Below are 12,840 nucleotides of genomic sequence, written 5' to 3'. Positions count from 1 at the left end.
TCATCACTCTTCCACTATCATCGCTTCAAACAGGAACCTCCCCTTAACCTCACAGCCGTTCACTACCTCCCATCTGCTACCCTGGAGATGGTTGAGGGTTAAGGGGGGGGGGGGATTTCTGCTGGAGAAGGTGGTAGTGACAGGGAGGTTAAAGGGAGTCACTGCAGTAGGTGAGGGAAGTGGGAAGGGGTTGAGGTTAAAAGGTGGTGGTGATGCTGAGGCAGATAGAAGGGACATATTGTGTTACAGTATCCAGGGAGGGGAAGTGACTCCGTATGAACAGGAAAGGTTTGATCATGTGGGTTTAAATACAGAGTTAAAGGAATGGGAAAAGTAAAGTAGATAGTGTATTGATTTATATACCCTGTAGTGTATTATCATGTAATAACATTAAGGTTAAGAGAATCTTGTATATACCTTTAGTTTTTTTTTTTTTTTTTTAATAGAACTACTGTACTGTATTTTAGTGTTGATTTATTTCTGTAGATTTATTAGCATAGTTTATTGGGAGGTGAGACCATACCAGCAAAATCTAGAACAGGTATCATCGGTAGCAAAGCGGGAGACAATGGCCATGCCGTTAGTAGACTGATTGGGGCTGGTTGGGGAGGTCCTGCACCTGATGCAGATAGGATAGAGGGAGGAAGCCTCTCAAGGTCCTTCCCGAGGGGTCATCTGAGGGACCACCACCCTGTTCGTCCTAGGTGAAGGATGTGTGTAAGGTGACACCCATCTCCTCACCTTACTTCCTTTCATCCAACCCTCTTCTTCCTTCCTCTCTACAAGTCTGTTTAATGAAGCGCCTTTCTTCATAACGATACTTATGCACTTTACTCCGCTCATTTCCTAACACTTTTCACAATATTCGTATTTTCACTTTCGGCATGCATTTTTCTCCCATCTTTGTCAACCTTATGCCTATTATTACTACTCCTCTTCAGTGTCTAACTTATTTTTATTCTTCATTGCCTATTTACAAATTCCCAACGAAATTATGTTTTTGGTCATTGTAATTGCCTTCCACAAAGTGTTGGATCATAATTTAACGTGTGTACAGTCTTGTCATGTCACTAGTGGATGCTTGATCTTCCCACAACCTTGGATTCTCCAGTCCAATTATCCTGTATTATTATATAAGAGAAACTAAAGGAAATAACTTTCAATTTACACTTAAACCTAAGGAAATATTGTTGTTTTATAAAGTAATAGACTTAACTTTAACATTTTTTATTTGGTTATACATTACAGTACAGTAGATGGTTGCAACCACCAGTTATGTATGATTGAAATAAATTTATTTCATTATGGATTTCAACTCTCCTCAATTTGAACAAGAACATTAGATTTCCCACTTTAAATGTTTATAAAGTATTCCTCTATGCATGTGAGAGCTATAAAAATATACCTTAAATACCTGGCTGGAGTTTTATACAGGTAAGTTGTATCTAAAGTGGTTTTTGTGTTGTGTAGGTCAGGGGTGAGAGGTATTAGAGGGAGAAACGGGAAGTGATGGTAAAAAAGGATGTTGGTGCATGGCCTCGACACTTGACTCGTGTTTAGTCGTAGTTCTTAACGTGTTGATTTTCTGGCAGCTGTTGGGTGGTGTGGTTTTACTGCTTAACAGAGCTGTGTAATCCCTTCATGGTTTCGTTTTGTGGAAGTTTTATCTGTTCTTTTGTGGTTCTAACTCAACCTTTTGAATCCAGATCCTTAATAAGTGTGTTGTAGTTATATTATACAGTACTGGTACTTTTACATTAAAATTAATTCCCCAACACACCATATTATTTGAGACAATGTACAGTATAAATGAGCTGAGAGGAAGGGGAGTTATTTAACAAGGACTTTTAGCGCAGTTACAGTACAAAGGTGAGATTGGCAAGGAGTGAACACAAAAATTTGGTACGAATTGTTGATGAATTTTACAATAACTGGAATGGGGTAGTTCTTTTAGTGATCAGTACATGGTCGTATGGGCTACATTTGGTTGTGATGTTGAGCATCAGATCTTAATTATAGCAATAGACAGTAGCGAGGATAATGTAGTACTGCAGTTTCATCTCGAGCTGACTGATGAGGTCATGGTAATGATGAGAGAGAGTTAAGAGGAACAGTATACTGAGTGCCTCTTGTTATGTGGAGTAAGATGTTGCGGTAGATAGAATTAAGAAAGCTGACTAAACAGTGGGTGGTGGAGGAAAGGTTTTCATGTTTCCAAATTGCTGAGAATCTATGGTGCGTGTAATTAACCAAAAGCCCAGTCAGATGCAGTACCCTTGTAGATAGAGCAGGGTATTGAGGTAATGACAATGGATAGTGACTTGTTTAAGGATTGTGGGCTACTTGACATGGCCACTGGCAAAACATACGAAGCCTCTCGGTCATCACAGTGGGTAAAGGAACTCTTTGAGACAACTGTACATACTGGTATTTATCTTTTCTGTCCCTCTTTACTACCTCTCCTGCCTCCCTCCCTTTTTTCATTAAAATACAGTATAGTACAGTACTTGTACCTGTCAACATAAAATCAAGATTAGCTGTATTTTTTTATTACAGAAGGTGGACCCAGAGCTGATTTTCACCAAACAAGAGAGAATTGGCAAGGGATCCTTCGGTGAAGTGTTTAAGGGCGTAGACAAGCGTACTACGCAGGTGGTTGCTATCAAGATTATTGATCTAGAAGAGGCTGAGGATGAGATCGAAGACATTCAGCAGGAGATTATGGTTTTATCCCAGTGTGACTCTCCTTATGTTACTAAGTATTATGGCTCCTACCTTAAAGGTCAGTCTAATTTGGGGGAGTATTTCTGTTTATTTAAACCCACCCATCAGTAGTAATCCATATCTTGTTGTTAGTTTGTTAGCATTTCTTACAAAGTTTTCTTTTTCCAATCACAGTTGCATAACTGTTGTATGTTCTACAATGGATTTTTGTGATATAAATTTTATGGATTTATATAAGGTAGGGAGTTTATGTATGTGTTTTGATAAGGTTTAGTGTATCTCTAGTTTAATGTCTTTTTAGAGTCCATTACAGTAAAAAGAATACGGTAACCAAATATTTGTAAATGGCAAGTTGTGTTAACAATAACTAGTGTGGGTTATTCTAGTAACAAGCCATAATATTTTTTCTTGTACATAATAAATACCTACAGTACTGTACTCTGCATGGTTGGGCTTTTTTCAGAATTTCATCTTATTATATTTACTCTTAGCATTAATACAGGGTAGTTATGTAACTGTCTCCAGATAAGTAAGTAGGTTTATCTTTGCATGGCTGATTAGATGATGTAGAACTAAAGTGAAAGTCTAAAGGGACACACTGCTGGTATACAGGGTGTTCTTGCTTAATACTAAGGTTGTATTCCTTGCTTCACTATTTTTCAGTAATTTAAGAATTACTGTACTGTGTCTGCTACAGTATAGCATTCTAACACTTCCCTTTTTATAGTAATACACCTTATGGCATTGGGAAGAGTCAATTTAAAGGAAAATTAAGTACAGTACAATTCTAGCTTTTCACCATATAATTATTGAGACATTTAGGAAAAATATAGTTTAAAGAAAGATTATACTGTATCTTTTTATGCTAGTTACTAATTAGAAAATAATTTTCATCTAATTAACCGTACAACTATTTTCAGGTACAAAATTATGGATCATCATGGAATACCTTGGTGGTGGGTCAGCACTTGACTTGATGAAGGCGGGGAGTTTTGAAGAAATGCACATTGCTGTTATACTACGTGAAGTTATCAAAGGGTTAGACTATTTACACTCCGAAAGAAAACTTCACCGTGATATAAAAGGTTTATATTTAACATTTGGCTTGTACAGATACTGTACTTTACTATGGTTTTGGCTTCTGTGGGACAGGATAGGAACCATGCACTGTAGCTGTAACAAGTTGCTGATTACTGTCACCTAATTTCTTTGTCAAATTATAGTGAATGGCAAGTATATTTTGTTATAAAAAGAAGACGGGTTAATGCATATTCTCACTAATAATATTATCATTATTATTTATTTAGTAAAATTGTTGTACATGTTTACAATTGGATAAGCATGTTTATAAACTATGCAGTTATACAGTTCAGCATGAACATAGACAAAGTAGGTACTGTATACGATGCATGTAGGCCATGGGAATACTGTATACCGTTTCCTGTATTCCAAGACAATGCAGGTAAACAACAATGGTAAACAGTAAGGCAACTTGACCAAGTAAAGGTGACAAATGTGTCAGGAGCTTTTTTCCAGCATGGCTCAATGACACTACACTACAGTATTTAAAGCCTATTAATTTTGAAGATTAAGTTCTAATTCAATTTTGAGTACTGTATGTAGATGTCGGTGGTCAGGTAGTTTTTATCTTATTGTACAAGTACATGTTATAATATAGTGTACTGTTCAATATATACTTTATTGGTACAATATGTAATAAGATGCAAAAATATTATGTTCACACATGAATTATTTATTATTTTGGACAGATTGATGGTAAAATAATGCCCTTGAACACCATAGGCTTCAGAGATGGACAAAAATACTTAAAAGTTTATCCAGATGCAAGGTACTTTATAAAGTGTATCTGAAGATATACAGATACAAGATAAACAAAAAATATATATTGAAGATATAAGATGCAATTTAAAGATACATTTTTAAGATACAAGACGTTTTGAGAACAGTATTTTGCTTCACCTGAGTCATATTATTCCCATACTTTATTTCAGAATGTTTAATGAAAAAACATATTTTTCACATAATTTATTATCTGCAAGGCTGCACAACCTGTACTAGTCTATAACTAATAATATTGTCAACATCTTGACACTTATTGTATTACATTAGGACCAAGCTTCGTTTCCTTTCAAAAACTGTACTGTAACTAACTTTCGAAGAGTGAATCTGACAGCCTGCTTCTCTTCGGTGTACAGTTTGTATCATTCCAGCAAAAGAGAACAAATCCTCAACTGGTGCAGAAGGAAGTGCTGTATAATACTTCATGAAGACCTTCTTCGCAGCTGGATAATTGTTCAAGTTGGAGAAAAAAGTCCTGCTTTTATCTCAAAGAAAATGCAGAGCTTTCATATATGCTTCACTAGTAGTATTCTCGGAAGATGACTTCCTGAAGCTGAAGAAGTCATCATCATCTTCATTTGTGTCAGAAGAAGCCACTGAAGTTTCTCATAGATTTTGCTCATGATCCCTGGAGATGGTCCTTGCAGTATTGAAAAATTTAATCTGCATTTGTGGGGTTTAGTCATCATTGTCTCTTTTAGAATCCTTCATCAAACTGAGCCACCATAGTTTGAAATAAGGATGAAACAATGATGCCATTACAGCATCATTTACTTCAGGGTAAAGAGAGAAGTTGGCTCAATCTTTTTCTGAACTCTGTAATAACTGCTTGCAACAGTGGCACTGCAGTGTCTCATGCTTATATTGTTGTTGATGTTGTCCAATTTGGTTTCTGTCAACAGAAGAGTTGGGATGAGCTTCTCCTTGGAACCTGTTTAGCGCTGAAGCAACTAGTGCTAGAGCAAGGCAGTATTCCTCAAAGGAGTCCAACTCAGGCTCTTGGAGGGGTGATGACTTGAGCCCCAGCTTGACTTAATGATCTTGGTCTTCCACTGAATTATAGATGGTTTTCACTCTATCGAACAAAGAATTACACCTTGGATAAGGTAGCGTAACCGATGGTTGAGCTCTTCGTGAATAAACTCGGCAGATTTAGGCCTCCCAGCACATACCCACAGCTTAGAACACTTTACCATTGTTTAGTGGTTGATCCTGGCTGCATCTGTAGTGCATACCAAGCTTAGTGTATGGATAGCACAAAGGAGATGGTTAGGTAGCTTTATATTTTCTGTTCAATCCATCATTCTCTGTCGTGGCTGAACTGTGAGGTGAGTAGAAAGTGAATTCTTCATCACTGCTGTTGTGGCTGTTTTGTGCTCGACTCAAGTTCTTTTCTTCAGCAGGCATCTCAACACCGAAATTTCTGAAGTCGACTGCTTAAAATTACCTGCGACTCCATACTCAAACTAGCCCAATTCCGCGGGAAAGTTGCAACCTTGGCGTCACTGTTCACTGATAAGGGTTAACTGGGCTGCCCAGGCCTTAACACTGGCGAGGCAGATTTTACCCACATGTCAGACCTGAATTCAAATGTATCATAATATTAAGATACTGTACTGTACTTGACAAATACCCAGTTCGGAAAGTTTTTTATCTTTGATACGGTATCTTATAACTTAAGATACAAATTGTATCTTGTATCTTAAGATACTGCCCATCTCTGTTAGGCTTAAGGAGTTTTAGGCACTCTGTAGCATAGTAAATTTCTGAAACATTAGGGATCATTGGATTGTATGAAATGCAAATTTACAAATTAAAGGTTTTCTGGGGGAAATGCTCACGGTTATGTTTCCTATGAGAAGACTGGTTATTGGAATGTATATGGAGAATGGAGGGGTAGGTCATAATGTATGTCAATGCAGTCTGGCTAAAAAAGAAGTTATTCGTTTATTCAGTACAGTATTTGATATTCATAGAACTGAGTCTCTGGCTGATTTAGCTAAAAACTGACAAGTAGTATCCTTAATAGAGTCTGCAAGAATTACTCTTATGAATGCAGGAAATGATATGCATTATTTAAATTTGAAATTGTGGCATTAACAGTTAATTTTAGTGAGAATTGTAATGTCATGTTAAAATGTATATGCAATACTTAATTTTCAGCTGCCAATGTATTGCTGAGTGAGATGGGAGATGTAAAACTAGCAGATTTTGGTGTGGCAGGTCAGTTGACAAATACAACCAGCAAAAGAAATACATTCGTCGGCACTCCATTCTGGATGGCTCCTGAGGTCATCAAACAATCTGCGTATGACTCTAAGGTACAAAATGTTTCTCTCATATTTCATAGAACTGAAACTTTGTATCATGATATTCTGAACCACTGTCCCAATTTTGAACTATAGTTTGGTGCTTGGAGTATAATCACAACCTTTAATTGTGTTACCCATTGCTGTACGTTAATTACAATTGATTCAAATATTTTGCAAATTTTCCCCCATGTAACATATTCATTAAACCAAATCATGTTTTTTCTTTAATACATTACATCTTTTTTAAATAAGAAAATAAAACCTCTTTTTTTTTCACTGCTTCAAAGTTTTGAGAAAGTCATGTGTCATTTTTTTCTTATGATATTTAATCATGATTTACTTCTGCACCCACAGGCAGACATTTGGTCATTGGGGATCACAGCCATTGAATTGGCCAAGGGAGAGCCACCTAACAGTGATCTACACCCAATGAGAGTTCTCTTTCTCATACCCAAGAATAACCCTCCACAACTTACTGGGAACTATAGCAAACCTTTTAAAGAATTTGTAGAGGCATGTTTAAATAAAGACCCAGAAAATGTAAGTACTTTATTCTTTACTTTTCTTTGATATGAATTGTGAAATTTTTCTCAAATATTCTATGCTTTTCTGGAGTGGGTGCTGCTAAGTTGTATGAAGCAGCAGCGGCAAACCAAAGGGATTTTGGGGGCATTATTATAGAGGAGGAATACCATAGCAGAACAGTTCTAATATAGTAGTAAGAATGAATGAATGGTAAGTGTATTTGCTCTTTAATCCAACCACCCTGAAATATAATATATAAAGGATTGGAGGAGTGGGAAAACACAAATTTGTCTGTGTGTGTTTGTGTGGGGGGGAGGGGGGAACCAAGGAGACAGCAGGAGCTGTTTATTGCTCTAACGTTTCGACCACACAGGGTCTTCTTCAGAGAGTAATTACAATAGATTGATAATGTGACCTTACTGTACAGTATATACATCTCGGCACTAATTTGTAGCGCCAAGTTTTTTGTTTCATCTTGCTCAAAAGAGTCTTGACATCCTTTGGTACTGTTTTCTGTCATCAAAATAGATACAGAACATACCGTAAATAAGAGAGAAAACATAAACATATAGAAAGCTTGCACAATTGACATTTTTCTCAGAATACATGCTCACTTAAATACCCTTAAAGCAGATACAAAACATTAATTTGCAACAAAAATACCCACACTTATAATGCTGTTACTTATAAAATGCATGTACAGGGGGGCCCCCTAAATTTGCGGGGGTTAGGTTCTCAAAATGGCTTCGAATCGCCAAGTCCATGAATAACATTTTTTTTTGTGGGGTTTACTTACATTTTTCATTTGTGTAGAAAGAAAATGTATTTTTCCTGTGTTAGCCCTAAGGGACACTATTTCTGTTACCTGTATTGTGTGTGTGTATATATATATATATATATATATATATATATATATATATATATATATATATATATATATATATATATATATATATATATATATATATATATATATATATATATATATATAAGTTGTACTCACTTAATCGCTGTCAATTGAAACTCAGAGGTCCCAAGCAAGTAAGTGAAATCACAAGTATGAACAACAGAACATATGTGGGATTATGATTAATTCCAATAGAAATCACCCGACCCCCAACCTAATTTTTTGAAGGCGATACCTATGTTGTAGTAAAAATAACATCTTAATTTTATGATGGTACATGCACACAATTAATACTTTAAGAGAAATAGAGAAATATAGTCGCTAAGTTAAATGTCCATTCAAATACGGACCTGAACTCCTCCCCCTCTCACACTACACTGCCGCTCTTCCCTCTCAGAGAAATTTTGGGGGAAAACCACTAAATTTTAATAAATAAATATCTCAAATCCAAAAGTTAGATAATACACTGACATTGCTGGATTCCTCGTAAGACTAGGGAATACTTTAATATAAATGTCATATATTTTGCACAAAAGATAAATATTTAGTTACCTAGAGGCAATTTTTATCTAAATTTGTATGTTTAATGCAAAATATATATGATGTTTATATTCAAAATGATCACCAAATTATAAGAATTTGGCAATGTAAATTATATTCTGACCGGTAATCAGGTGAATTTTATGAGCTAAAACAGGCAGTCAGGCAGGGTGGCGGTGGGCAAATCTAAAAATAGCGCTCGAGTCTCTACACCCCACTGCCAGATATGTGAAAAAAAACTGCGTTAAGTGAAAGTTCACCTGGCGAGGCAATCACAGATATGATACAACGCTAAGTGAAACCGCTGCTAGGCGGGTAATACTGTATATATATATATATATATTATATATATATATATATATATATATATATATATATATATATATATATATATATATATATATATATATATATATATATATATATATATATATATATATATATATATATATATATATATATATATATATATATATGTTTCAGTGCATGATTTCAGGCAGCACAGACTAGCTAGTCTGTACTCACCCCCTGATGTGAATTACAATGAAGCGCTTTGGGAACTCGTGGTTTTCTTCTTTCCTTGTGGTTAACAGCATATACCTAGATCAATGCCAAGACCTACAGTGATTTCATTTGCATATATATATATATATATATATATATATATATATATATATATATATATATATGTGTGTGTGTGTAGAGACACAACCCATACAAATAAACAATAATGGGAAAATTCTCTCACAAATAATCAGAAACTAATTTATTAAAAATGTAACAGTCTACCCTCAAGTTTGTGCTTTATTAATAAAGCACAGACTTGAGGTTAGACTGTCACCTTTTTAATAATTTTTTCTGAGTATTTGTGAGAGCATTTTCCTATTAATGTTTATTTGTATGTGTGTGTGTGTCTACACACATATACATATTTACAATACAGGTAAAGGAAATTACTGTCTCTAGAATGAATGGCTCCCTGTCCCAGCCGCAAAAATGCCGGCAACTTTAAAACTACCCACAGACATTCTTGGGTACATCAAGGGTGTCATCCGCAAATAATAGAGGACCGCGAAATAAAAATCCACAAACTTGGGGGGCTCCCTGTATTACATAAATCACATTTTCTTAAATAATACACAAAGCTCATTAAGAACTTTCTGCAGGTATGTAAAACACAAGCATACATACATTTCACATATGTAAATAGAATCTCTCTCTATTCAAAGATATGTGCACAGCACTTAAGGCTTTGTTATTTAAATAAACGAGACAGCCTCCTTAGTCATCCATATATGGTAAAGTACTGGAAGTCTTTTATCATTGTTGTACCATGAACAGAGATTATTTTATATTTTTTATCAACATCTTTGTTTATACAGTACAGTATATCTCCTCCAGGAGTTGCTGAATGACCACTTCTAGGACTTTGCCAAACTTTGTATCTCCTGGTTGTCTCAATACCTTTAGTTAAAGACTAAAGTATTATTCAGATTTTGTTTGTGTAAAATTGATAAGTATTTGTTTATTTTCCAGAGACCAACTGCCAAAGAATTGCTCAAGTTCCCATTCATCCGCAAGGCCAAAAAGAATGCATACCTCATGGACTTAATAGATAGGTATAAGTCCTATAAGAAGAATTGCACTGATACAGACACTGATTCTGATCCATCTGATTCGTGAGTTTGATCTGTTTTGTACCTTTGAAGGTTAGAGTTTTATGAATTTAGGTTTAGAGGTGTTTGGAATAGGCATTTAGGTAATGCAATGCTGAATTGTTAATCTGTAAAGTTGATAGGAGTTGTATATTATTTATCCAGTACAGTACCTCACATGTCACCCTTAATATATTTCTATCCTCTAAGGGCACTTTCTCTAGAGTCTAGAAGCACACATGAGAGTTCGGTGAACAAAGGCAAATTGAGTTTTGTGCCCTTATTTTTGCTTTTGATCATGATGGATTAGGCAAGTAACATGCTCCATGGTCTTGCTAATACTATATCTTGATGCTTTGAGTTTAGTCATTACCCTGTACTCCCAATAGCATTCAAAGACATCTCATATCCTTAGAGCAGAAAGAAGAGAATGAAAGCATATTGAAGATGTGGACTGTAGTTTTTCTTTTCAGGTACCATTATTACTAAATATACCAGTAATTGAAACTGTTCTGCTGGAAGTCAGGTATAAATGGGCCTCTGTATCAAACCAGCCAGTCCTCTGGACCATGCTACCAAGCTGGGCAAACCTTCCAAAAGTTAATTGTTCTTGCCATTTGTAGGAACATTGAATGGCATTGTAAAGTCATAATCACAATGTTATAAAAGACCTCCACAGACTTTTGAGCCATACCCTTAATGAACAGTGCAAGAATCCTGACACAAACCTTGCTATGTCAGAAATTCTAAAGAAATCTGATATGACCATTTAGCACCTATCTCATGTTGTAATCATTTATACTGTTTAGGTATTTTTCTTACTCTTATATAGATGGTGTTTTATGATTGAGTTCTTATTTCCACAGTACATAAGAGTTAAGTTTAACCTGAGCCAGGCAGATGGTGTAGTTTTTATACAGTACAGTACATAGTTGGCCTTATTACCACCCGAAGGCCCTAGTTTAGTTTAATATTTACAGGTTTATTAGTTATTGCTACAGATAGAGAACATGGGGAAGTTTATAGTACAGTACACCATCCCTCGTTTAATGGAGGCTATTTTTGTGAAAATTCACTATACACCCTGTATGTACTATTGTGGGAAAAAATATTCCCAGGTTTCACTTCAACCTAAACAAAATGTACAAAAAAAAATTATTTCAGATCTATAATTCATAAATTGTTGGCAATTGCAAACAAATAGAAAAAACTAGGAAATTTGTTTTAGGAATCTGGTGGCTCTGCATAGTGGCAGGAATGCTCATCGCCACAGTTGTTTTGATTTGAATTGTCAAAGTGGTGTCCATATATTGTGCCTTCTGTGACTTATTTACAAACTTATAAACTGTTTTCCCTCTAATCACCACATCTAGTAAGAGGCCAGTAGTTACCAATAAGAGTAGCTGTGAGAAAAATGCTACAAAACTACTGTGTCTCATTGGATATTGAACTTGAGGTGTTACATTTGTTTAATTTGGTGAAAAGCTAAGTGAAATATCTAAATCTATGGGTCTTACTTGCTTAGCTGTAGTAACATTTCGACCTTAAAGTGAAGTTAAAAAAGACAGTACTAAAGGCAGCAACACCATTAAGTGATTCTGGATAGCTTCAAATATAGGTTGGATGGATATATGAGCGATAGGGGTTGGGTGTAAACGGGACTGCCCAGTATGGGCCAATAGGCCCACTGCACTTTCCTCCATTTTTATGTTCTTAAACTGTCTTGTCATAGATCTTCTGCGGCGGAAAATAAGGAAAGGATGCTGAGTAGCTGGAGGATCTCTGCCAATATTTAATATTATTATTATGTTTTATGTTTTATTTTATGTTTTTATTTGTAACATATGCTTTATATATATATATATATATATATATATATATATATATATATATATATATATATATATATATATATATATATATATATATATATATATATATATATATATATATATATATATATATATATATATACACAGTTGTACCCCACTTAACGCGGTCAATTGAACCCAGAGGGTCCCGCGTTAAGTGAAATCCGCGTTAAGTGAACAACAGAACATATGGGATTAATTCCAATAGAAACCAGCCCGACCCCCAAACTCCACTTTTTGAAGGCACATACCTATGTTGTAGTAAAAATAACATCTTAATTTTATGATGGTACATGCACACAATTAATACTTAAGAGAAATAGAGAAATACAGTCGCCAAGTTAATGTCCATTCAAATAATGGACTCAACTCCCTCCCCCTCTCACACTACAGTACACAGCCAGCTAACAGATGGTCGGTCGGTCCCTCCCTCCCCCCCCCACCCC

At 35.4% G+C, this 12,840-nt stretch overlaps 1 protein-coding gene across 4 annotated transcripts in view; it reads left to right on the top strand.

Moving 5' to 3' along the window:
- The window catches only part of LOC121879876 (serine/threonine-protein kinase 26-like), a 112,499-nt gene that overhangs the window by 93,678 nt on the left and 5,981 nt on the right, over nt 1-12,840 (top strand). For all 4 annotated transcript variants that reach the window (XM_042386662.1, XM_042386661.1, XM_042386659.1 and 1 more), the window contains exons 2-6: nt 2,557-2,782; nt 3,645-3,809; nt 6,748-6,905; nt 7,251-7,436; nt 10,405-10,547. In XM_042386662.1, the coding sequence (XP_042242596.1) occupies nt 2,557-2,782; nt 3,645-3,809; nt 6,748-6,905; nt 7,251-7,436; nt 10,405-10,547 (878 nt within the window). The remainder of the gene's footprint in view (nt 1-2,556; nt 2,783-3,644; nt 3,810-6,747; nt 6,906-7,250; nt 7,437-10,404; nt 10,548-12,840) is intronic.

The sequence above is a fragment of the Homarus americanus genome, unplaced genomic scaffold (genome assembly GCF_018991925.1).
Source record: "Homarus americanus isolate GMGI-L3 unplaced genomic scaffold, GMGI_Hamer_2.0 scaffold32095, whole genome shotgun sequence".
In the NCBI taxonomy this organism is placed as follows: Eukaryota; Metazoa; Arthropoda; class Malacostraca; order Decapoda; family Nephropidae; genus Homarus; species Homarus americanus.
The sequence above is the reverse complement of the archived record's forward strand: the minus strand, read 5'-3'. Positions and strand labels throughout refer to the sequence as shown.